At 49.2% G+C, this 27220-nt stretch overlaps 1 protein-coding gene across 1 annotated transcript in view; it reads left to right on the forward strand.

Moving 5' to 3' along the window:
- Positions 1–27174, forward strand: part of USP48 (ubiquitin specific peptidase 48) — a 31943-nt gene extending 4769 nt beyond the window's left edge. The window contains 22 exon segments of the mRNA XM_030963650.1: positions 460–568; positions 1748–1881; positions 2049–2131; positions 2743–2922; positions 5462–5587; positions 8236–8385; positions 10750–10950; positions 12185–12299; positions 12427–12557; positions 13854–13925; positions 16674–16798; positions 16941–17063; positions 18833–18894; positions 19337–19447; positions 20073–20191; positions 20850–20956; positions 22789–22893; positions 23310–23465; positions 24194–24319; positions 25309–25357; positions 25487–25513; positions 25612–27174. Of these exon segments, the coding sequence (XP_030819510.1) occupies positions 460–568; positions 1748–1881; positions 2049–2131; positions 2743–2922; positions 5462–5587; positions 8236–8385; positions 10750–10950; positions 12185–12299; positions 12427–12557; positions 13854–13925; positions 16674–16798; positions 16941–17063; positions 18833–18894; positions 19337–19447; positions 20073–20191; positions 20850–20956; positions 22789–22893; positions 23310–23465; positions 24194–24319; positions 25309–25357; positions 25487–25513; positions 25612–25634 (2434 nt within the window). The 3' untranslated portion in view covers positions 25635–27174.
- The last annotated feature ends 46 nt before the right edge of the window (positions 27175–27220 follow it).

The raw sequence follows: 27220 nt of genomic DNA on the forward strand, positions 1-27220 counted from the left end.
TAAGCTGCAGCAGAAACACTTTCTGGGGAATATTTACCTTTTCCTTTCCTGTTCCTGTGTGTGTGGTGTCGCTGTGACAGTTCTGCAGCTGCTTTTACTCCTTTAATGAGAATTTACCAACTAAACCTGCAAGTGAGTTAATGGAGTGGCAGGTCCTGCAGCCAGAAAACGGCACCCTGGGTGTTGTATTTTCATTCCTGTGTTCTCAGAGCTGGGAATTCCACCTTAAAAATAATATAAAATGGTACATGCAAGTTGTGACAGGTTCTGGTAGGTGCTGCTAAGCTGTTTAAACCTTCTGCTGGAGTTTTTTTGGTGTGGAGGTGTGAATCTCCTTAGCCCTGACTTCACTTTTTCTCCTGGTTTTATACAAGGAATTTTTTACTAAAGACTTGGGAGCCCTGATGTGTGAGCCCTGACCTATCCTCAGATATATTTTTGTTTTCTTTCCCATCCCAGCTGCAACCAGTGTGGCAGAGAATCTAAACTGGTGTCTAAATTTTACGAGCTGGAGTTAAACATCCAAGGACACAAGCAGTTGACAGACTGTATAACAGAATTCCTCAAGGTATGAGCCCGTTGGGGTTGGACTCCTGCTATTTTTAGCAAGGAATTTCAGTTCCTTCCTCCAATTCACAGCCTTCGAGGTCGGTGGCGGGGTGAAGCCACTGACTTGGCTCAGGGAGATGCATCCAAGTGAAAATCTTTTTTTTCTGCAGACCCAAAAAATGAGGATTGAGGCATGGAGCAAGGAATAGCTCTGTGATATCACATGCTCCTGCTATGGCTTTAAAAAGCACTTGAAAGTTGCATTTTTAGTTAAAATACTTCGCCAGGAAAGTTAGGGAAAAGTCTCTGCCTGCTTTGTCACAGATAGCACTGGGAGAACGGCTGCTTTCCATGTTTTCTGTGTCAGTGCTCATCTGCATAGCAACAGGAGACATTCCCTGCTGAAAAATGTGCTCTCAGAAGTACCAGGGAGTGCTGGGAATAGCTGCAGCAACAGCTGCAAGTGCCCTCAATTCAGCTTGAAAATTTCTCTGGATATGAAGTTCAGCTCTGGCACACTAAGGTGTGGATTCCACTCCAACTATTTAGGACTGACCTGAACCCCTTCCTTGAGCTCCTTGCTTGCTGGTGCACTCAGCAAACCAGTTGCTCTGCCTGGAAGGTCTGCTATGAAAAAAAACTGGTTTGGGTGCACAGATTGAATTCCTGAATTGGAGAACTTGACATTTGTCTGCTCCTCCTTCACACAAAACAACCCTGTGACGTTTTTAGAGGGGTTGGAATTTTCCTCTGGCCTAACCCTGCCCTTGGATCTGCTTAGGCAGTGAGTGACTCCTGCAGGGTGATTTTGGGTGGCTGAGCAGAGGGTTGTAGTTTCCAGGCTAAAATGTGGCTTTACATTAACTGGGTCCATGTGAACTTGTAAAAGGGGTGATTTAATTATTTTCTTTGGTATAAACCAACTCAGTCAAGTGAGGAGCAAGAGTAAGAGACCTGAGAACTTGGAATGGGGCTTGATTCAGTCTAAAATTTGCCTTAAAGGGAGAGCAGCCTGCTATGGCCATGCTATAAAGTGCAGTCATTAGTGTGTCTTTAACTCAGAAAAAATTTGGGCAGCAGCTGAGAAGAGCCTTAACTATTTAAAATAACTTCTCATTCTCCTGCTGTTGAGTAGCTCAATTGACTTTTCAGTGCTGACATGTTCTCAAGACCTTTCCCTCTGCCTCTCCACACTCAGGAGGAAAAATTAGAAGGGGACAATCGTTATTTTTGTGAGACTTGTCAGAGCAAGCAAAACGCCACGAGGAAGATCCGACTGCTCAGCCTGCCTTGCACCCTGAACCTGCAGCTCATGCGCTTTGTGTTTGACAGGTGAGTGGGAACACCCTGGCAGCTCTTGGGGAAGTCACTGCCCTGCTCTTCCTGCTTTAATTTGAGGTGTCTGAGCCTCTCAAGGGCTGCTCAGGGGTTCAAGGGAGGTGTTTTGGGATGGGAGCTGTTGTTGCTGTGCCCTGAGCCGCAGCTTTGCCTCTGCACAGACAAACTGGCCACAAGAAGAAGCTGAACACCTACATTGGCTTCTCAGAGCTGCTGGACATGGAGCCTTTCATGGAGCAAAAAAGTGAGTTTGGGGCAGCTTTTTGTTATCTTTGCCCATTGCTTCTTGGCAGATCTCCTGTAATTCTGTTTAGGAGGAAATTCCTCCCTGTGAGGGTGATGATACACAGGCACAGGCTGCTCAGAGAAGCTGTGGCTGCCCCTGGATCTCTGGAAGTGTCCAAGTCCAGGCTGGACAGGGCTTGGAGCAGCCTGGGATAGTGGAAAATGTCCCTGCCCATGGCAGAGAGGTGGAACAAGATGGGCTTTAAAATCCCTTCAACCCAAACCATTCTAGGATTCTGTGATTCCTCTGAATTTTGATTGAATTCCTCTCAGTTTTTGATTGAATTCCTCTCAATTTTTGATTGAATACCTCTCAATTTTTGATTGAATTCCTCTCAATTTTTGATTGAATTCTTCTCAATTTTTGATTGAAAATTCTGTCCAGAGTTGTTTGAAGCCCGTATTTCAAACAACCTCCTTGTTATTAAGCCACCACCCTCTCAGCAATGTCCTGAAGCGCTGTGGGCTCCAGTGCAGGCTTTGCTGCCTGGTGAAAACACGAGGTTCTGGGACAGGAAGGATGAGTGCTGTTGGCTGCAGAGCTGTGTGTAAGTGCTGCCTGCCTTGCAGACGGGGTGTACGTGTACGAGCTGAGCGCTGTGCTCATACACCGTGGAGTAAGCGCCTACTCCGGGCACTACATCGCCCACGTAAAGGACCCGCAGACAGGAGAGTGGTACAAGTTCAACGATGAGGACATTGAGAAGATGGAGGGGAAGAAACTCCAGCTGGGAATTGAGGAAGATCTAGGTAAAACCTTTCAGTTGTGAGTGCCCTTTTAAGGCAGCTCTTTCTACCACAAGCACTGGCGTCCCCAGATGCAACGTCGTGTCCTGCTCCTCCCCAGAACAGGCTTGGAGGAACGTGGGAAACAGCAATCCTGGTGATTGCAGGCAGATTTGCTTGTTTCAGCCCCGTGTGAGTGTTTACACCTCGTGATCAGCTGCTCTAGTATTTCTCTGGCTGCCACATGGCAGATAAGACGCTGATAACACGGGCAGCAGGTTCCTATCAGGGAGCAACAGGCGGCTGCCACTTCCTTGGAACAGCTAAGGAGAATGCTTTCAGTTTTCCTTAACACATTATGGTTCTATTTCCACTGAGGTGTTTTACTTGGAGGCAGTAAAAAAGGTTTTGATCCAAATAACAACTTGGAAGCTAAAACTGCCTTTTTACTCTGAGCTTTTTCCTTGGTGCTTTTCTGTTTTACTGGCTCGTCGTGTCCTGCCCATATCACTGTGTTCCTGGACTGGAGAATTTCTTGGAGATTCCTTGGAAAGCTTGGGCTGAGGATGTGAATTTCTTACTCTGCAGTCAATAAATAAGAACAGCTCGTTTTGGAGTTGAAATGGTTTTGTAGTGGCTCAGTGTTCTCTAGTGCAGGTGCTCACAGCAGGGAAAACCAGGGAAATTATGAAGAAATTCACTTGCAGTGCAAGCAGTCCATTCCCAGGAATTGTTACCCACCAGGATGCTTTGCTGTAGTTAGAATTTATGCAATGTTGTTTGTCTTTAAGGCATCTTTAGAGGAAAAAAAAACCTGCAGATTTAAGTGCTCCCTTAAGCCTTCTCCCATTTCCTTGTTCTCACCTCCACGATGCTTCTTGAGGTGCTGGAATGTGTCCAGAGATGGGCAGTGGAGCTCAGGAAGGGTCTGCAGCACAAGGAAAAGAGTCTGGAGAACTTCTGAGGAGCAGCTGAGGGAGCTGGGAAGAGGCTCAGCCTGGAGCAAAGGAGGCTCAGGGGGCCCTTGTGGCTCTGCACAGCTCCTGCCAGGAGGGGCCAGCCGGGGGGGTCGGGCTGTGCTCCAGGGAACAGGGACAGAGGAGAGGGAACGCCCTCAGGCTGGCAATGGGGTGATTTAGGTTGGATATTGGGAAAAATCCTACATGGAAGGTGTAGTCAGGCATTGGAGGAGGCTGTGCAGGGCAGTGGTAGAGTCACAATCCCTGGAGGAGTTCAAAAAGTGTGTGAACATGGCACCTGGGGACATGGGTTAGTGCTGGGCCTGGCAGTGCTGGGTTAATGGTTGGCTTTGATCATCTTGGAGGGCTTTTTCCAGCCTTAGTGAGTCCATGTTCCTGCCTGTGCCACCACTCTGTCCCCTTGGAATGGGGACATTCCTTCCTCCGCTCGCTGCCGGCCCAGGCTGGAGCTGGCCGGACATCTAGTGGTGCACAGGGAAACTGAGCCCTGAACGGCACCAGGGCAGCTCTGCCTTTGTTTTTACCCTCCCCACTCACCCAGTGCAACAAATAAAATGCAAGTAAACTGCTGTGACCTCAATTTTATAAAGTTTCACACTTAACTGTAAATGTTCTTATTTCTCGTATTTCAATTCAAGGCTGTTTGGGGAATAGAAGTGAAGTGTGTTTAGGAGCCTCTTTAAGCTGGCAGCTCAATATTTGTAGCAAGTTTTGATGTAATTTGCCTGTTCCAGGCAAAACTGGGGCATTTCTTTGTTACAAATACATGTAACAGCAGGAGAAGGTCAGTAACATAAACTGAAGGTCTGTGGGGGGGAGAGTCTTGGCCATGCAGATGGGAACAATTCCGAAAATTCTTGGATAAAATGCAAATAAATAGAGTCTGGGAAGTCCCCTGGATGGTGTGGGGGGAAAGGCACATGAATTTCTTTCAGAATTTGGGGGGAAAGAAACTTAATAATTCAATGGCCCACTTAGAGTTCAATTTATGGAACATTGTTCCTTTAATTTTTTTCTTTATTTTAAGCTGTTTGATTTTTGAAGCTGCAGCTGTAGATAAGTGTTTTCCTTGCCTGAAAATCCATCTGGAAACAGCAGCTCTTGCAACACAACTTTACATCCCCCAGCAGCTGCTCATAAACAACCCTTTCCATGGCTCTTGGCTTCCTAAAAGCTTTGCTGTGCTTTTTTTCATATCCACCATCACCTGTAAATACGATTTTCTTCCCTGAGGATTTGACTCTTTTCTTTGGAGTCAGGACAGCAGAACAAGAGGCAAAAGGGAGAAAGGATGTTTTTCCAAGAGTGGCTTTTGGCTCAGAGAAGTTCCACTGGGGAGAGAAGAAAGGCTCTTGAGAAGGGAGGTTCAGAACAGGCTCCTAAATTTAGTCCCTTTGATTTACCCAGAAAGGCTGGAGAGATTTGGGGCTTTCTTTGGGATACAATTTTGAGCCGTGCCAAGCCCAGTGCTTGGCACAGAGGCCTGGCACAGGGAAGCTGGCTGGGTGGCACACTCATCCCGTTAATGGAGGGCCAGGGAAGGAGCTGGTGTGTTGCTGAGGCTGTGCCTTTTGTTCCCACAGCGGAGCCATCGAAATCCCAGACCCGCAAGCCCAAGTGCGGGAAGGGCACGCACTGCTCCCGCAACGCCTACATGCTGGTGTACAGGCTGCAGGCCCGGGAGAAATCCCTCACTGTGCAAGTGCCAGGTGAGTCCTGGGGTCTTGTTTGTCCATCCCTCACTGTGCAGGTGAGTCCTGGGGTGCTGCTCAGCCATCCCCCACTGTGCAGGTGCCAGGTGAGTCCTGGGGTGCTGCTCTTCAGTCCCTCACTGTGCAGGTGCCAGGTGAGTCCTGGGGTCTTGTTTGTCCATCCCTCACTGTCCAGGTGAGTTCTGGGGTCCTGCTTGTCCATCACTGTGCAGGTTCCAGGTGAGTCCCTGGGATCCTGCTTGTCCATTCCTCACTGTGCAGGTGCCAGGTGAGTCCTGGTGAGTCCTGGGGTCTTGTTTGTCCATCCCTCACTGTGCTGGTGTCAGGTGGGTCCTGGGTTCCTGCTCTTCCACCTCTCAGTGTCCAGGTGCCAGGTGAGTCCCTGGGATCCTGCTTGTCCATCCCCCGCTGTGCAGGTGAGACCTGGGATCCTGCTCAGCCATCTCTCACTGTGCAGGTGAGTCCTGGCGTTCTGCTCTTCCACCCCTCACTGTCCAGGTGCCAGGTGAGTCCTGGGGTCCTGCTTGTCCATCCCTCACAGGCCAGGTGAGTCCCTGCAATGCTTCAGGCGGGCCAGGAAGTGGAATTTTGCTTGAAGACCCATTTAGGGCTAGGAAGTTCCTCGAGCCTCTCTGCTGTGGTTCCAGGCTGGAGAAGGCCCCAGGGGGATCTCAGAGCCCCTTCCAGTGTCTAAAGGGCTCCAGGGGAGCTGGAGAGGGAATTGGGACAGGAGATGGAGTGCCAGGACAAGAGGGAATGGCTTCCCACTGCCAGAGATATGGAGAAGGAATTCCTGGCTGTGAGGGTGGGCAGGCCCTGGCACAGGGTGCCCAGAGCAGCTGTGGCTGCCCCATTCCTGGAAGTGTCCCAAGGCCAGGTTGGATGGGGCTTGGAGCAATTGGGGATAGTGGAAGGTGTCCCTGAGTGAAAAAAAATTATCTTCAAAATCCCTCCCAACCCACTCCAGGATTCCATGGTTTTTGACTGTTTGCCATGAGCCCCAAAGGTGCTGTGTGGCACCTTGGTGTATTAAGCAGTGAAACCCCTGGATTTTCCCAGCACTTAATTAACATTAAACTGCCAATCCCTCCCATGTGCCCACTCAGACATTGCTTTGTTACCCAACTGGTCAAGCTGGGAAGGGCTCAGGAGGAGATCATCCCTCTGGGATTCACCACTGCCATCCTGCTGGGATTCTGAAGGAGAGCAGTGTGGTTAAATGTCATCAGCAAGGCACGAGGAGGTGAATAATCCTGACAGATGTCAGGTTCCCTCTGTGACTGCTTCAGCTTTGCCACATCAGGAATAAATGACATGAAAATAAAGAGGCTCTGAGCCCCCAGTGGGAATTTGGGCCAAATGCCTTCGTGTTGTGCTTTAAAATTCTGGGGGTGCCTGAACTCCCTGTGGGTTTTGCCTGTGGGTTTCATGTTTCCTGTTAGGCTGCTCCTTGATTAGAAATACTAATTAGGCCCCTGGTGTTGTGGTGTGTTCCCCCTTCCCTCATTTTCTGTGGAGTAGGGACAGCAGAGGTGGCAGGTCCCTTTGGGTCTCTGCAGAGGGGGTAAATCATACACCTTATTCCCCTCTAATAGCACCCCAAACCTTTCCCAAGCCCCCCTGTTTAAAACACACTCTCCAAGACATAAAATTTCAGGAATTAGCACTAATTCCTGCCTGGATCTGTATTTTCTGCCTGCTTCCTGAGCTTTCTTGCTCTCCCTTTCCTCCTACCCCTCTGCCCAAAACAATAACTCAACAAAAACCTCCCCACCCAGCTCCAAATTCCTGCACAGCCCCGCGGTTGCCTTTGTTTCCCGTGGAATCCTGCCAGGGAACAGGGAGTGAAGGGCAGCAGTCGAGCTCTGTGGTTGTGGAGAGGTTTCATAGAACTGTAAATTTGAGGCATTTTGCTTTGATGCTGTTATAAAGCGGCTTTTCTGGGACAGTGGAGAGACATAACTTGGCTCTGATCTCAAGGAGGTCAAGCTGGTTAGTTTGTAATATTGGATATTCTCCCAAGGTGTGGATATTTTGGTCAAGAATTAACCTTTTTGCAACTATTTTAGCTCTTCAGAATAATTCTAAATAGGAAAAGGCCTCAGATAAGCAGAGCTTCCCTCACTGCTCCCTCGCACCAGCCCTCTGAGGGAAGTGGTTTATCTTCTTTTTTCCTTGCTGAGGTTTGGTTTGTTTGGGGTTTTTCCATCAGTGGCAGCAAAAATCCCCATTTCCTTCACCTTTCTGTTGATCTGCCCTGGCTAATCTCCCATCTCCTGAGGGCTCTTTGCCCTTGGGTTTGCAGCATGCTGGATCGCAGGTCGTGGCAGGCTTTGGGTGTATGCAGAGGGTGAAAAGCTTTTGTTTCCCTCTGGGAATGATGAGGAAGGACAGAGGAGCTGCACCTAACATTGCAACCAACCCCAAGTAAATTATTTTCTGGGGTGCAAAACTTTTCATTTAATCATTTGCAACAGCCAGTATCAGAGAGAGCAACGTCCACGTGCTTGGCTTGGGGAAAGACCTCGCCCAGCAAGGCTGCAGGAGGGAATTTTTATGTTTGTAGTCCCCAGATAACCCATGGTAATTAACATAGCTGGCATTTTCCCTTCAATTCCTGCTTGGTTTTTTTTTTCTTTTCCCAGCTTTTCTGCAGGAGCTGGTAGAGCGGGATAACTGCAAGTTTGAGGAGTGGTGCAACGAAATGGCCGAGATGCGCAAACAGAGCGTGGCCAGAGGCAAGATCAAGCACGAGGAGGTGAAGGAGCTCTACCAAAGGTTACCCGCCGAAGCTGGTCTGTAAGACATTGTGGAGTATTGCTGTAGTAGAGCTGTTAAGCTTAGGAATGATTTGTGACTTAACTCCCAGCTCCTGTGGCCTTGCTGGAAGGCGTTCCCGCAGCCCTCTGCAAGGGGAGAGCTTCATGCATGCTTACATTTGTTTTCCCTTGCTTCTTTTCCTGCCTTAACCTATTTTTCTCCTTTCTTTGCTCATTCTCGTGGCCTCTGGCATCGCTAATTCCCTCCTGCTCCTTCCCCATCCATCAGCCTCATGCTTTGTGACTCTTTTCTTCTGCCTGGTGAGCAGCTCAGCTCGTTAGGATCATCGAGGCAGAATAACTGCCTGCTCCCAAATTGCCAGCTCACAGCAGGTTTGGGAGCTGGTGAGCCCAATTCATCAGCAGGTAACAGGCTAAGAGAATGCCTGACCTCCAGCAGAAAATTACTGGATCCATCCCTGCCAGTGCTTCACTGCTCCATGTGTCAGTTTTGTAGGGAGACTGGGGCTAAGCTTTTTCTCCTTGGGTCTTGTTGCCTCAGCACTTTGAGTTTTATTTCCCACCTTGTTTTTCTCACCCATCTCCCACAAAACTCGTTCTATCCATCCAGCCCAGGGAATTTGTCTTCACTATGTGCCTCTCCTAAAAACTGCAGAATATTTACAATTGAAGACTTAAAAGTGGGTTTAATTGTGTGGCCTGTAAGAGAATTCACTTTTCAGTGAATTCACTGTTCAGCTTTTCAGAATTCACTGTTCAGCTTTTATTATTGGATGCTCAGAGTCCACCCTGAGATTGGAGTAGCCCAGCAGCAACTCCTGTTCCCGTGAACATCTGCCTCTCCAGTCTGGGAATGCAGGTGTCAGGAAGGTGTCACAGCTCCTTGTGAGCCTGAGCAGCACTCAGATGTCACTGTGAGATCAGAGTTGTGCTGGAGGGATGAACCTGCCCTGAGTCACCCGTGAAAAGGAGCAGCAGCACAGTTCCAGTGTGGTTTTCCTCAGCAGGAACAAAAGAGTTTGCTCTCGGCAGTTCGGATGTGACAGAGGAATAAATCTTAAAAAAAATATTACTTTTACAAGTGCAGGTGAAGCTCTTCTGCCCCAATTTAGAGATGACAGGACCTGAAACTTTGCCCTGAGGCACCCTCTGCCTGCTGCTGGCACATCATGGGCACAGCACTTCCAGCACAGCTGGAGGCAGCGTCATTCCAGCACTGCTCCGGGTCCTATCTCTGTGGAGCTTGGGGCTGTCTCTGCAGCTGTGCAGACACGTTTTCTGCCAGCTTTGTGGAGCCTGCCCCAGAAAACCCTCCTTTCTGGGGGAGGCAGTTTCATCCCAAACTAGCAAACCGGTTCTGACAGCGATGCAATTCTCTGGAGGTCACGGCTGCGGCGGGCATTGCGTAAGATGAAAACACTTTGGATTGAGGCTGTGCAGGAAAAGAGGCTTCACAGAGCTCCAGTGCAAGCTGCAGACACAGGGTTTTCCTGTCTTCTGTATTTTCCTCTTGCTTCTCTGTTGCTCCCTCCTAGGAAATGCAAAGGATTTTTGCTCAGTTATAAATGTCACCAACGGGTTCATTTCCCCACGGTTTCAGAGCTGCCCTCGTGGCAGCACAGAATGGGTTTGAAATCTTCCCTATTTCTTCCTAAATTCCCAGTCATCCACTAAAGAGTTGTGTAGTGATACTGTGCCTCAGTATTGAGATACAGGGGTTTCACCCCAACCTGCTCATACAAGCACTGACCTGCTCCTGAACCTTGGCTTTGTATTTCTTTTTCAGCAAACAAGGGCAAACCTGCTGCACTGCTTCAGCAAAAAACCTAAGCAAGTTTCCATTTGCACTGTAAATTTTAGAATGTTCTCACCTAAAATTGTAAGAGACACTGAAAATTAGTGTGCTGAAAGGACAGGGGGAACACTGATTTCATCTCTGCTGTTGTTGCCTTTAATTTTCAAATTACCCCAGTGAACTGTCTCTGTTGTAGAAAAAGCCTGTAATGTATGATCATGATTTAAATATTATATCAGTCCCTTGATGGATGATAGGAAAACCTTCCCCTTTCCTCGACTGCTCTCCAGTAATCCCCAAAAGGTTTGAAAGCACTCCCATTCCTCCTTGGAGCTGTTGCATATTGATTGCTGAATCCAAAATGATCTGCACATCGTAATCTCACGAAGCTCCTGTCTTCCTAATCTGTGACACTGAGATCAGAATGGGGTGGGAGTAGCTGGATCAGACCTTTGAAAACTTGTACCTCAGAGATTAAATCAACAGTGATTGCCTGTTAATTTTGCGAGTAATTCTAAAATACCACCTGGTGTTGGAGCTGACATGTATGGTCTTGTTTCTCTTTGTGTTTTCTCCCCTCTCAGGTTCCCCTTACGACTTCATCTCTCTGGAATGGCTGCAGAAGTGGCTGGATGAGTCCACTCCTCCCAAACCTATTGATAACACAGCCTGCCTGTGCTCCCATGGCAAACTCCATCCTGATAAAATATCCCTGATGAAGAGGATATCAGAATACGTGGCCGACTTCTTCTACCGGCGATACGGAGGAGGGCCCCGGCTCAACGGTAACATCCTCTCCCAGTCACCTCCTGCCTTGTGGTTTGGAGCCTTGTTCTGCTCCCAGCCCTGTTTTGAGCCATCCTTTATCATCCTAACTTTATTTCAGTGCATGGCTTTAGTGCTGCCTTATTTCCAGGGGATTTTTTTTAATACCACTTAATTCTGTTACCATTTCCCAAACCCATTTAGGGTGATCACAGGGTCTGCTGTGGGAAGGGCTGTTTCTGGAGGAATTGCTGTGGAGGAATGGGGCACTTGGCTTAGGAAACATAATACTTGGAAGGTTTGAAGGCGATTCTAGAAAATAAAACTTGCACATGCAACACTCCAAACTCTTGACAATTATTTTCTGAGCACCCACAGCTCCTGTGTGGGCTGGGTTTTACGAAATATTAGGCCAAAAATATCCCTTCCTGTCTGTCACCTCATCCAAGGAAGCACTTACCTGTTAGCCTGCTCCTGCATCTACCACCCATTCTGCTTTTCAGGGTCAGCCCAGCCCCTCCAGGCTTTGGACGTCCCCTCATCAAGCCCCAGGTTTCATTCCTTTTAGGAAGTTGCTCAGTAACTCCCACTGAGACCAAATTAGCTCAGCTCCTACTGGGAGCTTGTAGGGAAGAAACTGCTTGTGACGCAGGCAGCCTTTGTGGGGAAAAACAGGGCAAGGTTTATTAGTCAAGTGGAAGATTGCCTGAAGGGTTGTGGGTTGAGTATGGCTGGCAGGGAGGGAGGGATGGATAAAAGGATGGGTGGACACGCTGCTTCCCTTCTCCTTTTGCTCCAGGATGCAGATCTGAACACACACCCAGCTAAAGGATTTCCGCTTCCTTGGTCCAGGGCAGCCTTGCAGGAGGGTGAATTTTCTGGGTTGAGCTGTCAAAGTGCCACAATGCAGGTGTTTGTTTTCCTTGTTTTCCTGGCATTTCCTGCCTCGTGTGGCTGGGTGCTGGGCTGCCCTGGCTCCCTGTGACTGCAGGAGCTGTGAGAGCAGATCTGTGAAGCAGTGGAACAGATCACAGCTCATTTGAAGTATTTTATGCTTCTTTAAGCTTCAAACTGTGGCCTGATGTGGCTGTAACCCCCAGGATTTCCTCATTTACACACGAAATCACCCATCCTGAGGCAGGATAGTTGGTACACACCTATCCGAGGGCCTTCAAACCAGCAGGAAATTACCTGTGCAATAAATCATGCCATTAATAATGTAAAAACCTGTTTTTCTTTTCCCTCTCACCCCAGTCAAAGCACTTTGCAAGGACTGTGTGGTGGAAAGGTGTCGAATCCTGAGGCTGAAGAACCAGCTGAACGAGGACTACAAAACCGTCACCAACCTGCTGAAGATGACGGTCAAGGGGTATGGAAGTCCCAAAGATGCTTTTTAGAAGTGTTTAAACAGCTTTTTGATAAAGATTTCCCTGTTTGGGCTCTGAAGAAGGGAGCTGTGCTTTTGGGGTACCACACATTTGGTTGTCTCCCTGCAGGACCGATGGGTTTTGGGTTGGAAAAGCCTCCTTGAGGAGCTGGCGTCAGCTGGCTCTGGAGCAATTAAATGAGCAAGATGAAGATGCAGAGCACAGTAATGGAAAAATGAATGGAAATGCACAAAACAAAGGTATTTACTCCTGATTTCTTCCTAATTTCTGCTGCTGTAGAGAGCTACCAGCTCTGCCTTATCCCTCCTAACAAAAAACACGTCAGAGGTTTCTGTAGCTGTTTTGTTCCCCTTGTATGAGTAGGGAGGAAATGATAATAAATAAAAAAAAAAGGCCTTCATTTAAGGAGCTTTTTCTTTGCTAATCTTGAAAACTGCGGGGTGATCTTCATGCTGGAGAGGGAGATGAGGTGATAAGTGGTTTTACAAAGCTATGTGAAATTACCACCCCAGACACATGATCTTTTTATCCACTTTTCTCTGAATGAGAGAGCAGAGGGAAGGAAAAAACGTGAAAATTACCTTGGGGAAGGGATGATGATGATGTTTATTGTGAAGGTTGAGGGATAAAACAGCATAGCTGATGCAGCAGCGCTGGGAAAACACAGCCTGGGATCAAAAATCATGAAGTGCACTCCATTCTGTGCCCGTATCATGAGACTAGATGGAGGTTTTATTTGCCTTCTGCTCTTTATATGGTTGAAAATCGTATTTTCTTGAGCTCCTTTGAACTGGGTAAGAAGCTTGTTGGAATGGAAGTGGGAATGATGGCTCAGGGCATTGATCTTGGACTGGAGGGCACCTCAGCCCCCCTGATCAGGAGTACTCGTGGAGAAAAGGGTATTTCTGAGTTACTACTCCTCGTTCCTCGGGGTGACTTTGATTCACAACAGGTTGCAACTCCCAGTAGTGCATTTGAATTACTCACAAGCCAAGTTGCTCGTTAGGCAGCTCGTTAGAGGCTCTTGCTGACACCTCATTGTCTTGATGATGCTCCATTCAGTGGCCAACGCTTGACTTTAACTAATTTAGAGATTGATGTAGGGCTTGTCAGCCCCCTGGCAGGCTCCCCCTCAGTTTGTCAGGCAGCATCTGGTTTCGATCAGGAATTTTGCCAGGAATTCTGCTCCTTTTGCTCTTACCTAGGCTTGTGTTTAGGTTAAACTCGGAGATGTCTGGGAGCAGGGAACCCCTGCGGTGTTCCAGCCCTAACAAATGCATCCTTTGTAATCTCACAAAGGCCTGGCTTGTGCTCCGTGCACTTCAAAGCCCTCCTACGTGACCTGGGGGGCTGTAATCCCGCCTGCCCACAGGCCAAGACATCGGAGAATAACAGATTTCCTTCCAAATCTTCCCTTGGGTGAGGGGGTTTGCTGTAATTTGAAAGGCGACCGTGCTCCTTTCCCTGTAAGAATTTTTTTCCTTGGGAGAGGAACTCTGTGCAATCCTCTTGTATTATTATTTTTTTTTAATTAGATGAATCAAATGAAGAGAAGAGGGAGGAGGAAGAGGAGTTAAATTTTAATGAAGACATCGTTTGCCCACATGGTGAGTTTCTCCGGGGGATGGAGCTGAATATCTCCGTTGTTGCCCACTGCTGCACACATTAACCTTGTAGCCTTTGCTCCAACTGTGGCCAGCTTGAGGAGTCACTGCCCAAGTGTGCTTCATTCTCATTTTCCTGGTGTTTCTTGCCTCGAAAGTTTTCCTTGCAGGCAGACTCTGTAAGGACTCGGCAGAGCTGTCAGATGCTGAGTTCCCATCCTTGCACGGGCAGCACCAAAGCTCTGCAGCCATTTGGAAGCTCTAAAAGCTGTAAGAGAGGAAGAGGTGATGTAAACCAGTGCAGGTGGGAGCTGAGAGTATCTGTTTAACATCCTGGTTTACATTAAAACAGGAGCACTCACCCAGCACCTGGGCCTGGACCACTCCTGGATATCGATTTCCCAACCTGCTGTGCTTTGGTATCTGTTTACAGAAGGTTTGGACCTCCTATCAGTTGTTTTGAAAGTGATGCCTCATTAGCTGCATCCTTGGCTACCCTGTTGTTTTAATCTCACTTTATAAAGCTTGTGTTCCCAGCCATAAAACCCAGTTTTACTTAAGCTTCTGTTTGTGGGGAGGCTCCATCTTACCTCAAACAGAAGAAAAAATGGCATAAATTAGCCACACATCTCCTGTCATCAGAGGTAGTCAAGAACATGGAGTAAGGCTTGAGAAATCTCATTTTCAAGCAGAGCGTTTGAGCACTTTGTCACGATTTTAGCTGTTACTCAGTGCCTTGAACGCTGCATTTCCCTTTGCCTCGGGGCTGCTGCTGTTCAATAAAAGCATGGAGCGTGGGGATGGAACATTTAGGGAGCCAGACACGATGAAAAAAATAGGCCAATAGGCCTTTGGAAAATGTATGGTGTTAAATTGCTGGTTGATCTGTGACTTGGGGTCATAGCAGAATAAATAATCCGAAATAAGGGGGCTGCTGGCAGGGCAGGATTTGTTGTCTTGAGTTAACCTCTGATTACTCATGGAAAACAAGCTTTCCACCTTGAAAAACTCCCTCTGCAGTGGATCAGCAAATCTGTAGTCTTGTTCCTACGGCCTTAATTTTGTGGTGGAGGAGGTTCCTGCCTCCATGGTAGGCTTTGGAAAAGGCTGTGCTGGATCTGGGAGGGCTGGCTGGCCTCCAGGAATGCCACCCGGGCGTTCCCTTCACAGCTCCCTCTGCATCCCTGCTGCAATTCCTCGCTCTCCAGTAGCTGCCTGATCCCAGGGGATTTTTTCCAGATACCAAGTTAAGCCTTCTTTGATGTCCGTGCCCAAAACATGTCCCTGGATGGTGGGAGTGGGAAGCAGGGTCAGCAGTGGTTGGGTTCATCTTCCAGATGGCAAAACACTTGTGCCCTGCAGACCCAGAGCTGATTTTTCCACCTCTTTCACTCACCATATTAATCTGTTTTCATTAATCATGTGGTGTCAGGGCACTTATTTGTACAAGCTCCTTTCTTTGCCCATCCTTGCTGGCTCTGGGCAGCATCCTGGGCCAGCCTCTGGAGCCATTTGGCCTTGTTGGATGAAACTCAAGTGGCCAAGTGCTGCACTGAGGCCTGACCTTTGTTTATTAGAGGAAAAGCAGGAGGGGAGCATTGCTATTTTTTCCTCTTCAGGGCTGGCCAAATTCCAGGCACTGCTGGAGGGACTAGTGAGCCTGAGGAGCTGCTTGTCATGTTAAAGAGCTGCCTGAGGGTGGGGAGGAAGGAGTTCCTCTCCCTCTCCTGTCTCTACAGCTCTCTAGGCTATAGAAAAGCAGATAATAAGGGATTGTGCCCTTTGGACCCCACAGTTGCTGTTTTCCTTCACTGATATTCCCAAATCCGCTTCGCATCGTCCCGGTGTCGCAACGGCTGCTCCCCGTGTTCCTCCCTGCACAGGGACTTCCCAGCTGCTGTCTCCAAGGGAGATGAGCTTGTGTTTTCCCCTTGGCCATCAGCAGCCCTGTGAGTGGGCAGCTGGTCAGATCCCAGAGCCTTCTCCCGTTTTTCCAAGCCTTGTTTATCCGGCCAGCACGTGTTGTCCTTGTGCACGTGGTGTCCCAATGCCTGAGTGTGCCTCCTGCTTCCACCCCTGAGACAGCAGGCACAAATGGCTCCTAGAAATCCTTCTTGGGCTCTTGGAGCTGCCTGAGCACCAGGATAGATAATCCTGATATCAGGATAAATAATCCTGATGGATAAATAAGTGTTCTGGGAGGGTAGCTGGTGAATCTTGCTTGGTATCTTCACATCCGTTATTCCCCAGAGCAGATTTAGGGTGCAAAATCTGCCCTTCCCACATTTTCAGGTGCTTGGATAGGGCACATGAAACTGTGTTGAGATTCTACAGTGGGAGTTTGGGGTTTTCAAGGATATGGAAGGCACCTGGTTTCATGGATCACAGGGTTATTATCCTGGGGCTCAGCAATGGTGTCACCATGAGGATGTAGCTGTGGATAGCCAGGATCAGACAACAGAAGCCCTGTGCCCTCTGGCTGTTCCCCACATCCCTACTTGTGTTTGATCACCTGCTTAGGCCATGGTCTTGGAAATCTAAAGATCATTTTTATAAATTAAAATCATATTATTATTATTTTTCTCTGTCTAAAGGAAGCAAGGAAGGAGTTGAAGGTGACTTTACTGGTTTTTGCTGACGTGGTGTGGATTTCTTCCCCACGTTTGTTCCTCGTAATCTCTTCAATCAAGGGCTGCAAAACATCCCTGAGCATGTTGTGATCAAAGCCTTTCCTTGATTCTCTCCCTGCAGGTGACCTGTGCATCTCTGAAAATGAACGGAGGGTGGTTTCCAAGGAAGCCTGGGAGAAACTCAAGCAATATTTTCCAAAAGCCCCTGAATTCCCAAATAACAAAGAGTGCTGTTCCCAGTGCAAGGTATTTGCCAAATACTCCCCTTTTTGTTGACTGTAAATACTGCTTGTATTTCTGGTTTTCCTTTTTAACACAACCCTGTGCCATGGAGGGGAATAAAGTCACCTTTAGTGGGAGCTGGGGTGTAATTCACTGTTTCCTGCAGATTTTGGAGCGTGAAGGGGAGGAAAATGAAGCTCTGCATAAGATGATGGCCAGCGAGCAGAAGACTTCCCTGCAGAACCTGTTCCATGATAAATGCAGGCCTTGCCTGGGCAGCTGGCCTCAGGTAGGGAAGGAGAGGGATCAGGGGATGCAGGGAGAGCTTTTTGTTGGCTTTAATCCCTCTCCTGCCAGAGAAGCTGCGGCTGCCCCATCCCTGGAAGTGCCCAGGGCCAGGCTGGATGGGCTTGGAGCACCTGGGATAGTGGAAGGAGATCCCAAACCGTGCCATAACCGTTCACTCTGTGCGTGCCAGCAGAGCTCTCACGGGTGTTGTGCTGAGGTGTGACTTCCCTGGGTTAGCTGTGCTGGCACAAAGCCCTGCAGAGCCAGGGGAATGGCTGGTGTGCCAAGGGAGCTGTGGCTGGCCCGCAGTCAGGGAGATAACAGTGGCAATGTTCCTGTCCTGGTTGTATCCGTCCCTGGAAGGAGGAAACAGCACAGCCACTTCCCACTGCTCTCCATCAGCCTTCCTAAGCAGGAGGATGCTGGAACACACCTGAACTTCGCCCCACCATCACCTTTTGCTGCTGCTTGGGTGAAATTCAGGTGTGCTCCAGCATCATCCTGTGTCCCAAAAGGTCAGGGAGCTCCTGAAGCCCTCCAAGGAGCAGCAGTGGCTGTGCAAACCCTCTCCTAGCAGCTTCTCCAGGAATTTTGGGGGGTTTGAGGTGCCCAGAACGAGCTGTTGGCTCCAGTCCTTGGCTCCTGGGAGTCTCGTGGTGCTGATTAGTGGCTGACTCTACAATCCTGCCAAGGTACATTGGCAGGTGTCTGCCTCCATCCCTCACTGCTCCAGCTGGGAATAAAAACTGAAGCAACACAGATCCATGGCTCAGAACCAAAGAGATCCAAAATGGTTTAAAAGGAGTTTTCCTTTCATGCTGAGCTGGAGAGCTCCAGGTCCTGCCAGTGTGTGTGGTTAAGGTTGTATCTGGTTGGATTTGCTTTTGGAGCTCATCACTGTGAGTCAAACATAGAAGGGTGTCCACCAGCAGGGTTAGATCCTCCTTTCCCTTTTAATTTCCCAAGGCAGCCTCATAGAAGAGAGCTGAGGATCTTCCCCTCAAGCCTTTGGAGTTCTCCTGATCCAAAGAGATTGAGGTTTGGGGAGGAAAACCAGCAGAAATCAAGAGATGAAGGGAAATTCAAAAGTTTATATATATATGTTTGTGTGTATATATATTCCTCGGGTGTGCTGAGTTTTCCTACAGAAAGATGGAACAAGTCCTTAAATCTGCCTTTGGGAAAGGGGTGAGGACAAATTAGATCATGGAAGTAATTTTATCACCCAGCTCTTGGGGGTTGGGTGGTTTCTTGTCCAGGATCAAACAATTTAAAGGAAGATTGGAACAAAAAAACACAGATTATCCCAAAAAAGCTGTCTCATTTGGTGCACAGCTGTGGTTTTGTATCTCTGCTGCTACCAAAAGGAAAAACTTGTGGATTTTGATGTTGGAAGCAATTGAGGGATGTTGGGGTGGTCTCACCCCATGCCTGTGGGGGTGAGGGGTTCACTGGCTCAGAACACTGAGCACCCAGCAAGAGGAACCACACTGGGGAGTCCTGGCTGCTCCAGGGAAATGCCCTTTCCCACCAGGAATTAAAACTAATTGGATCAAAAGCTCAAGTAACTTCATAATAAACACAAGATTAGCAATGGCAGTGCTTAGTACCTGATCCCAAATTATTTTGCTTGGCTTTCTCAGCCCACTTGGATGGAGTTGTCATGGTAAAGCAGCACCGAGGTCTCGAGGGGAGCGAACGCTGCCGAAAAACCCAACAGTCATTGTTGGCTTCATTAAAAAGATCCTTTTCCCTCCTCTTTTCCCCCAGGAGACAGATGAGCTGTATATTGTTTCGCAGTTCTTTGTAGAAGAATGGAGGAAATTTGTCAGGTAACTTGGCTGGAGGGTTTTGGTGCTTTTTATCTCTTATTTTGGGGGCTGTAGGTATTTTGCTTCTGACTGGCAGCACAGTGAGCTCATGGAAACAATGAAGCTGGTTTTTGCAGGACTTGTATCAGTTGTAATGCAGTGTAAGACACTGAATTTCCTTGTTTGCTGTGTGTTAACCAGATGGTCAGATAAGCTGGTAACCTGATTAGTTTTTTCATCTGTCTGGAGCTGTATCCCAAAGGTCACCGCTGGGGCTGGAGATGGAAATCTCTGCTGGTCAGAGTCATTCTGATCTGATTTCCTCATCACTCATAGTTACTATTCCTTGTTGGAATGCCTTGTGTAAATACTCACCTGTGATTTCTTCCTGTTTTCCTGAAGAATTGTGGGGGTTTTGGTGGGATAACCTGATCCAGCTTTCCAAACCTCTTCCCTTTTGCAGGAGGCCGACGCGCTGCAGCCCCGTGTCCTCCATAGCAAACAGTGTCCTGCTCTGTCCCCACGGGGGGCTCATGTTCACCTTTGCTTCCATGACCAAAGAAGACTCCAAACAGTGAGTTCCTTGCCTTCACACACTTTCCTTTTGCCAGGAGCCTCGGGAGAACATTCCCAAAGGAATGCTCCTGCTGCTGAGCCGCAGCAAGATGAGGAGTAATCCTTTCCCTCAAAATTAACACCAAGGCTTTCTCAGAGCCACCTCAGCCTTCCTGCAAGGCAAGACTTAAACTATCCAAGGATGCAGGGTCAGGAAAATAGAGCTTCCTTCAGCTTGGTTTGTTCCTGACAATAACCACTCTAGATTTGGCCAGGATGCAGAAACATTCTGCTTCCTTACAATTTGCTTTCCGTGAGCCTTTCCCCCCCGGAGTGCTGGCTGCAGGGCTGGACTTCATGCTCCACAGCCTTGCTTCTGCAGTGATGCAGCACTAAAAGTAGGAAATCTTCCACTCCTTTCCTCCTCCATCCCTCCCTCTGGCACGATGGGAGCACAGCAGTGTCACTAATCACAGGCTGCTGTTATCTGGCTGCACAGCCCTCCCGTGTAGCTGCGTTTTGGACGGATTTGGCAGTTTTTCTTTCACTGACAGACCAACGAGCCAAAAGCGGGAGGGATTTTTTGTGAGTTTAGGGCTTGGCTTTTCCAATGTCATAAAGCACCTGCCTGTTCCTTTGCACAGTATAGCTCTGATATGGCCCAGTGAGTGGGAGAGGATCCAAAAGCTCTTTGTCGTGGATCACATCATCAAAATCACCCGGACCCAGACGGCCGAGGGCGCCCGCTACGCCTCCGAGCCCCGTGAGTGACCCCTGGGAAGGGCTCCCAGGGCTGGAAACTTCTGTCCCAGGGGGTCACTGGGAAACACAGAGCTTGGCAGGGTCCCCCCTGCAATGCCATGAGCAGCTGTGGAGTTTTAAGCACAGGCAGATGTGGAGCCACTGGAGCAAGTCCAGAGGAGCCCACGGAGGTGCTCCAAGGGCTGGAGCCTCTCTGCTCTGGAGCCAGGCTGGGAGAGCTGGGGGTGCTCAGCCTGGAGAAGAGAAGGCTCCAGGGAGACCTCAGAGCCCCTTCCAGGGTGTAAAGGGGCTCCAGGAGAGCTGCAGAGGGATGTGGGATGAGGACCTGGAGGGAGCTTCCCACTGCCAGAGGGTGGGGTTGGATGGAGTGTTGCAGAGAAATTCTTGGCTCTGAGGGTGGGAGGACCCTGGCACAGGGTGCAGAGAAGCTGTGGCTGCCCCTGGATCCCTGCAAGTGTCCAAGGCCTGGAGCAGTCTGGGATAGTGGAAGGTGTCCCTGCCCCTGGCAGGGGGTGGATGAGATCCTAAAGGTCTCTTCCAGCCCAACCACTCTGGGATTTAATGTGGTTACTCTCAGTTAGCAGTGAGGGCCCTGCCCTGGGGCTCTGAGGAGCTGCAGCAGTGAGATGTTCTCTGTTTTCTCCTTGGTGTTTGCCCAGAGCTGTGCCCCGAGTGCCGGGAAGGGCTCCTGTGCCAGCAGCAGCGGGACCTGCGCGAGTACACCCAGGCCACCATCTACATCCACAAAGTGGTGGACAACAAAAAGGTAGGGAGGGACTGTGCCCCAGCCCTGCTCAGCCAGGCTCCAGGCATGCCCTGAGGGGGCTGGCACAGCTCCCGTGTCCCCAGGACTGCTGGGGATGCTGCTGCTCTGTGCTGGTGGTGAGGGCAGAAATCCCCAGCTCTGCAGCTCCAGGCAGCTTGGGCAAAACCAGCAAATTGGGACATTCTGACTCTGAAAATTCCATCTCTTCGAGGCTGCCTTTTGCCAAACCAAATCCTTTGTGTTTTCAAGGATGCTCCCAGCTGTTTTCTCTGTCTTAGCTGTGTCCCCAGGCTGTACCTGCTCTCCTCCCCCTCCAATATTTGTCATTTCCTTTCTTCTTGCTCGAGTGACATTTTAATTCCTGGATAGAAATGAGCTCTTTCCCTCAGTGCTGCTGAGACAATGAACTTGGAGATGATTCTCAGGATCCCCTGAAGCTGTGATTTTTGCTTTTACTGGTCTTAAGTGTCAGGATCAGCTCTAGAACTGGTTTTCCAAGTACCCAAACCTGGCTCTGGTAAATCCCCCTCCTCAGGGCTCTTAAGAGGGGAGCCAAAGGTGGGCAAGCTCAGACGAAAACAATCTCTACACCTTTGGAGTGTGGGGTGGGGTTTTTTTTACCCTTTCCTTGATTTCCCCCCTCGCTGCCAATCCCAGGGAGGCGCTGGGGAAGCACAGGGAGCTGGGGGCTGCATGAGCTCCTGCCTTGGATGTGAGATGTGGATCACACAGCACCGTCTGGAGCCCTCAGCCTTGGGCTTTCAGCCTGAATCCCCAGCCTGAGTCCTCTTGGCTCTGGTGCACGAGAGGGTTGGGTGTTGTGTTTTTCTGGCACTGGACAGGACTGTGCTCACACGTGGGGCTGGCAGAAAAACAGGGAGCTATTCTTCATGGAGCAGCTGGAGCTGGAGAGAGGGGGTGAGAACGTGCCCACGAGATCCCCCAGTAACAGGGCAGCCTCAGCAGGATGGGAAGCAGCAGGAATGCTGGCCAGGATCACTGTCAGCAGCACTGGGAGCCGCTGTGCCCTTCCTGCTGGCTTTGCAAAATCAGGGAGTGTTTCCCAGCCCCTCACCCCTTTTCCTCCCTCCTCTGCACCACCTGGTTCTTCCTTGGGGTGAATGGTGCTGCAGAGGGAAGCCTCATCCAGAGAAAATCGTTGTAGGGTGGCACTGCTGGAATTCAGAGGGCTCTGGGGAATGTTTGGGAGCTGGAATTGCATTGTTAATTGCAAATACATTGATGGAGAAGAGAGCTCTTGGCATCCACATCTCCTGGGCTCCTGCAAAGCCCAGTTCCAGCTACAGCATAGCTGGGAATTTACATCCAGGCAAATCTATGCCTGGAGTGACTTTCACTGACCTGAACAACCTTTTTATTTTTGTATTTGTGTAAATTATTTCGATTTCATTTACTTACAACCCTCAGCCCCATAAGTAATGGTGCTGTGTCCCTGCCAGGCTGCTGCAGGGGCGGATAAATGTCTTAATTCACAGAAAACACTTTCTCCATGCTGAGGCTTTTGTAATACACTTGGATCAGCCAGCTGATGGGAAAGGAATCAGTCAGGGGCTCAGGAGGCTTCCCTTTGCCTGGAAAGGAGGGCAGGAAGCACCTGCAATTCCACAGAGGGGGATTCCTGAGCTGAATCCCACTGAGCTTCCACACAGCTGGGGAGGGTGGAGGAGCCTTTGCAGAGCTCATGGAGCAGCTCCCAGCGTTGTTCTGGGCTCTCTGGATGGAGGTGGCACCCAGAGGTCTCCAGGAGCTGGGTGGGACAGGCCATGTGGATGCTGTTGGTTGCTGTTGGAGAATGATTTTTATGACTCCAGGTAATGAAGGACGCGGCTCCAGAGCTGAACGTGAGCAGCTCGGAAGCTGAAGAGGAAAGGGAGGAAAACAAGCCAGAGGGGGAGCAAGATCCCGATTTTAACCAGGTAGAGATGAAAAATCCAATCAGGTTCCTTGATTTTTGTATCGTCCTCTTGAGTCAGCATGATGGGATCACCACCCTGCTCCTCTGCATCTCACTGGCAGCAGCAAAGTGTCTGAAATTGCCATTTGAGTGGTCAAACCAAACCAGTGCTGGGTTTGGAGACATGAAATATGGATAGGGATTCATGTGCATGTGGAAATCTGCCCCACGCTGGCATTAGGACTGGGAACTGAGGTTTGAAGGCAAATCCTTTGGTCATCTCCACACTTGCATGCTTCAATTGGCTTTCCAAGGGGGTTTCCATCTCTTCCTGCCTTCCCTTGCATGACCAATTGGCCCAAAACACTCTCTGGGATCTGGGAAGGTTCTGTTTATCCCCAAACACCTCAATCTCCTCGTTTTTTGCCTCATCTCCAGGCCAACGGTGGCACAAAACGCCAGAAGCTGTCCCACCAGAGCTACATCACCTACCAAAAACAGGGCATCAGGAGAAGCACACGGCACCGCAAGGTCCGGGGAGAGAAAGCTCTGCTTGTGTCAGCCAACCAGACCCTGAAAGAGCTGAAAATCCAGGTGAGGCCAGCCCTCAGGGAGGCAAAAACACACAGTGAGGAGTGTGGGCTGCAGGGAAGGGTCTGACTGCCCCAGGAGCTGGGGATGTCTCGGGTTTTGGTTGTTCATTGCTGCCCTGAGGTGTGCAGGATGTCTCTGCTTCGGCCTGTGCAACTGAAGAACGAGCCTGGACTCTTCATTTTTCAGTGTTGAGGTTGTTTATTAATTCTTATCTGTAAAATTTTCTTTCTGCTCAGCAGGGCAGCCACAGGCACTCTTTGTGTTGTCCTTTTATCCTACAAACTACGTATAACATATTTACACTTAATTCCCAATACCTATCACCTATGTTAGACAGTGCACAATCCCAAAGTGCCAACATCACTGCAGAAAATGGAGAACAAGAAGAAGAAGAAGAAGAAAGGCTGGACATGCCCAGATTTCTTCATCTTGTCCCCAAAACCCCCATACCAAAAATCCTAAAATCTACATTTTCACCCTGTGATTATTTTGTTATTACACTATTCAAACCTGTGTGACTTTCATGTCCTCACACAAAGCTGGCAACTTGCTCCAGGGGTCAAAATCAAATCCCCAGGTGCTCTGGGCAGCGTGCCAGGGTCTCAGAGCCCCCTGATGGGGTCCTCAGCAAGTCTGGGCACCCTGAGGGATGCACTGAGTTCTGCCAGGGATGGGTGCTGGGGTGGGAGGTGCAGCAGCTCCAGGCTGAGCTGTCCCTGTGTCCCCAGATCATGCACGCCTTCTCCGTGGCCCCCTTCGACCAGAACCTGTCCCTGGATGGGAAGATCCTGAGTGATGACACGGCCACGCTGGGCAGCCTGGGAGTGATCCCTGAGTCTGTCATCCTGCTCAAGGTACCAGCATGGGTGTGGAGATGGGCACAGAGGGAGCCAGCTCCTCGGGGAGCTCCTTGCAGGAGGAGGAGAATCCTTAATTTTTTTGTCTTAGGGGAGAAAAATCCTTATTGGTTTTTGTTTTGGAGGAGAAAAATCCTTATTTTCTTTCAGAGGAGGAATATCCTTGGGTGTTTGAAGGGTTTTTTGTTTTGGTTTTTTGTTCTGGAGGAGGAAGATCCTTAATTTTTTTTTTGTTTTGGAAGAGGAATATCCTTTTGTTTTGTTTCAGAGGAGGAAAAGCCTTAATTTTTTTGTGTTAGGAGAGGAAAATCCTCATTATTCTTGTTTTGGAGGAGGAGTATCCTTAATTTTATTTGTTTTTGAGGAGGTAAATGCCTTTTATCTTTGTTTTGGAGGAGAAAACCCCCTCCTTCTTTTATTTCCAAGAGTTCTTTGTAGCTGATACAGCTGCTGAGCTCTGTGGATAGCAGCCTAAAACACAACTAAATTGGGGAGTGAGTCCTTGCATGGAGTTCCCAGTGTTTGGGCAGCAGAGCCATTCCCTGCTCCTGTCCTGAGCAGAGCTGTGATCCCCCTGGATCCCTGTGCTGGTTCATTCCCTGATTTCTGTGCTGGTTAATTCCCTGTTCCCTGTGCTGGTTCATTCCCTGATTTCTGTCCTGGTTCATTCCCTGGTTCCTGTGCTGGTTCATTCCCTGATTTCTGTCCTGGTTCATTCCCTGGTTCCTGTGCTGGTTCATTCCCTGATTTCTGTCCTGGTTCATTCCCTGCTCCCTGTCCTGGTTCATTCCCTGATTTCTGTCCTGGTTCATTCCCTGATTTCTGTGCTGGTTCATTCCCTGCTCCCTGTCCTGGTTCATTCCCTGATTTCTGTGCTGGTTCATTCCCTGCTCCCTGTCCTGGTTCATTCCCTGCTCCCTGTCCTGGTTCATTCCCTGATTTCTGTGCTGGTTCATTCCCTGTCCCTGTCCTTTGCTCCTCTCCAGGCTGACGAGCCCATCGCGGATTACGCGGCCATGGACGACGTTATGCAAGGTGAGAGGGGTGGGCAGGGGCTGGCCAAGGCCTGGCCTTGGGAAGGTGGAAAACGGGGATTGTGGCACTTCCTTGTGGCTGTGGAATCCTCAGAGCTCCTTCTAATGCTTTCCTTCCCTTTCCATCCAGTTTGTATGCCTGAAGAGGGATTTAAAGGTGAGTCCAGGTGGTTTTCCCCCTTTGTATCCCCTCACATGAATCCCACCCCCATCCCCTTCCCCTCCTCATCTGCTGGTGGTGTCTTTCCTTCCCAGGGACTGGTTTACTTGGCCACTGATTGTTTTCCAAGAGGAGCCACCAGAAGGGAAGAGGATTTGTCACGTGGTAGGGCATTAAAAGAATAAAACCAGGTGGATACAGTACTTTTTGACTCTTCCAGAAGGCAAAAATCCATCGTGAGACGTTTGCTCCCCAAAAAAACAAAACAAATGCCTTATGTCAAAGCAGATTGCACTGAAGGACATCCTGCTTCAGGACAACGTTCCCGGGTTTATTTAACAAAGAACAGGAAGGTTGGGAAGTTGAGCAGCAGTTGGTGTGTGTGCCCCAGCAGAGGGGTGGTGCTGCAGTAGATGCAGCCCACCCTGATCCCTCTGCAGGAACTCTTTAGGATAATCCTGTCTTTGATCCACTCTCACCATTTCAGTCCAGCATGGAAGTACAGGGATTGTGACTTCATGAGGAATGTCTAGCGCTCTCAGACAACAAAACTTCATTTTCTTACCCCAAAATGGAAGCTGGGATCTGCCTCCCAAGGCCTGCCAGGCCTGGGAGCCGCCCCCTCTCCGCATCCTTCCGCTGTCACTTCCACGCCTTGGACAATCCACTAACCACCTGGGCTCTGGGAACTGGGGGGTTTTTTTAGAAATTTGGGGTATTTTAATGATTCTGGAGAACATTTTCCTCCAGTCTGGCGCTGCTGGGAGCGTTCCTGGCTCGGGGCAGCCAGAGCTGGCGAGGGGGTGCACGTGGGTGCTGAGTTTCCCATGGGAAGAGGTTTTGTTACTCCTCTCTCCTCATTTTTCAGCAATGCACTAATTTCTTTTCTTTTTTTTTCTTTTCTTTTTTTAACATCTCCCAGAAAACTTTTCTCCCCATTATTTAGCAGGAAATAGTATCCCACTTCCAGACTGATCCACACTGGGCACTGCCGGGAGATCTCTTTATTAGAGATCCTCTTCCTTTCCAAGCTTTTCCTTTGTTTCTGCGGAAAAATACAATGCAGAGATCACATCAGTTTTATTTTTTCAAGGTTTGCAGGAATGTGGGCTGCAAGAAGAGCATGTGGGCCACAAATTCCCTGCCCAAAACCCCACTAGTTTTGATTTCCAGTGTTCTATTTCCAGTGTTTCATGCAAAGAATTCCAGCTGCTCTGCCCAGCGCCTTCCTCCCTTGTCCCTGCTGGGTTTGAGGGTGAAGCAGCAGCATTTGAGGGGCTCTAAATTTCCTAAAAAGTGATATTTTGGTGCAGTTTGAACCCATGGATTCTTTCCCAAGCTATAGACATGGCAAATTCCATGCCAAAGCCACAGGAGGCTTTTCTTCCCAACCTGAAGCACTCGCTTGTGTACATATTCCTTGGAAATTCCATCTTTTCAAGTTGCTGTTAATTTTTTTAATGTTATATATAAAAAAGTCTCTTCCTTGAGCTTACACTGTTGTGGGAAGGAGCCCCGTGGGGTGTTCAGGGCTGTGGCGGTTCCGGCAGCGCCGGATCCTGCAGAGGATGCAGGTGCAAGGTGTGAGCCAAGGCCCCATTGCTGGTTTGTCTGTTATTTGCAAATATTATCGGATTAAAGTTGTCATTGGAGCTGTGGCAGCCTCGTTGCAGTGCAGACACGTGGGCCTGGGGTGTTGGAGCA

This window comes from Camarhynchus parvulus, chromosome 21 (assembly GCF_901933205.1).
Source record: "Camarhynchus parvulus chromosome 21, STF_HiC, whole genome shotgun sequence".
NCBI classification, from domain to species: Eukaryota; Metazoa; Chordata; class Aves; order Passeriformes; family Thraupidae; genus Camarhynchus; species Camarhynchus parvulus.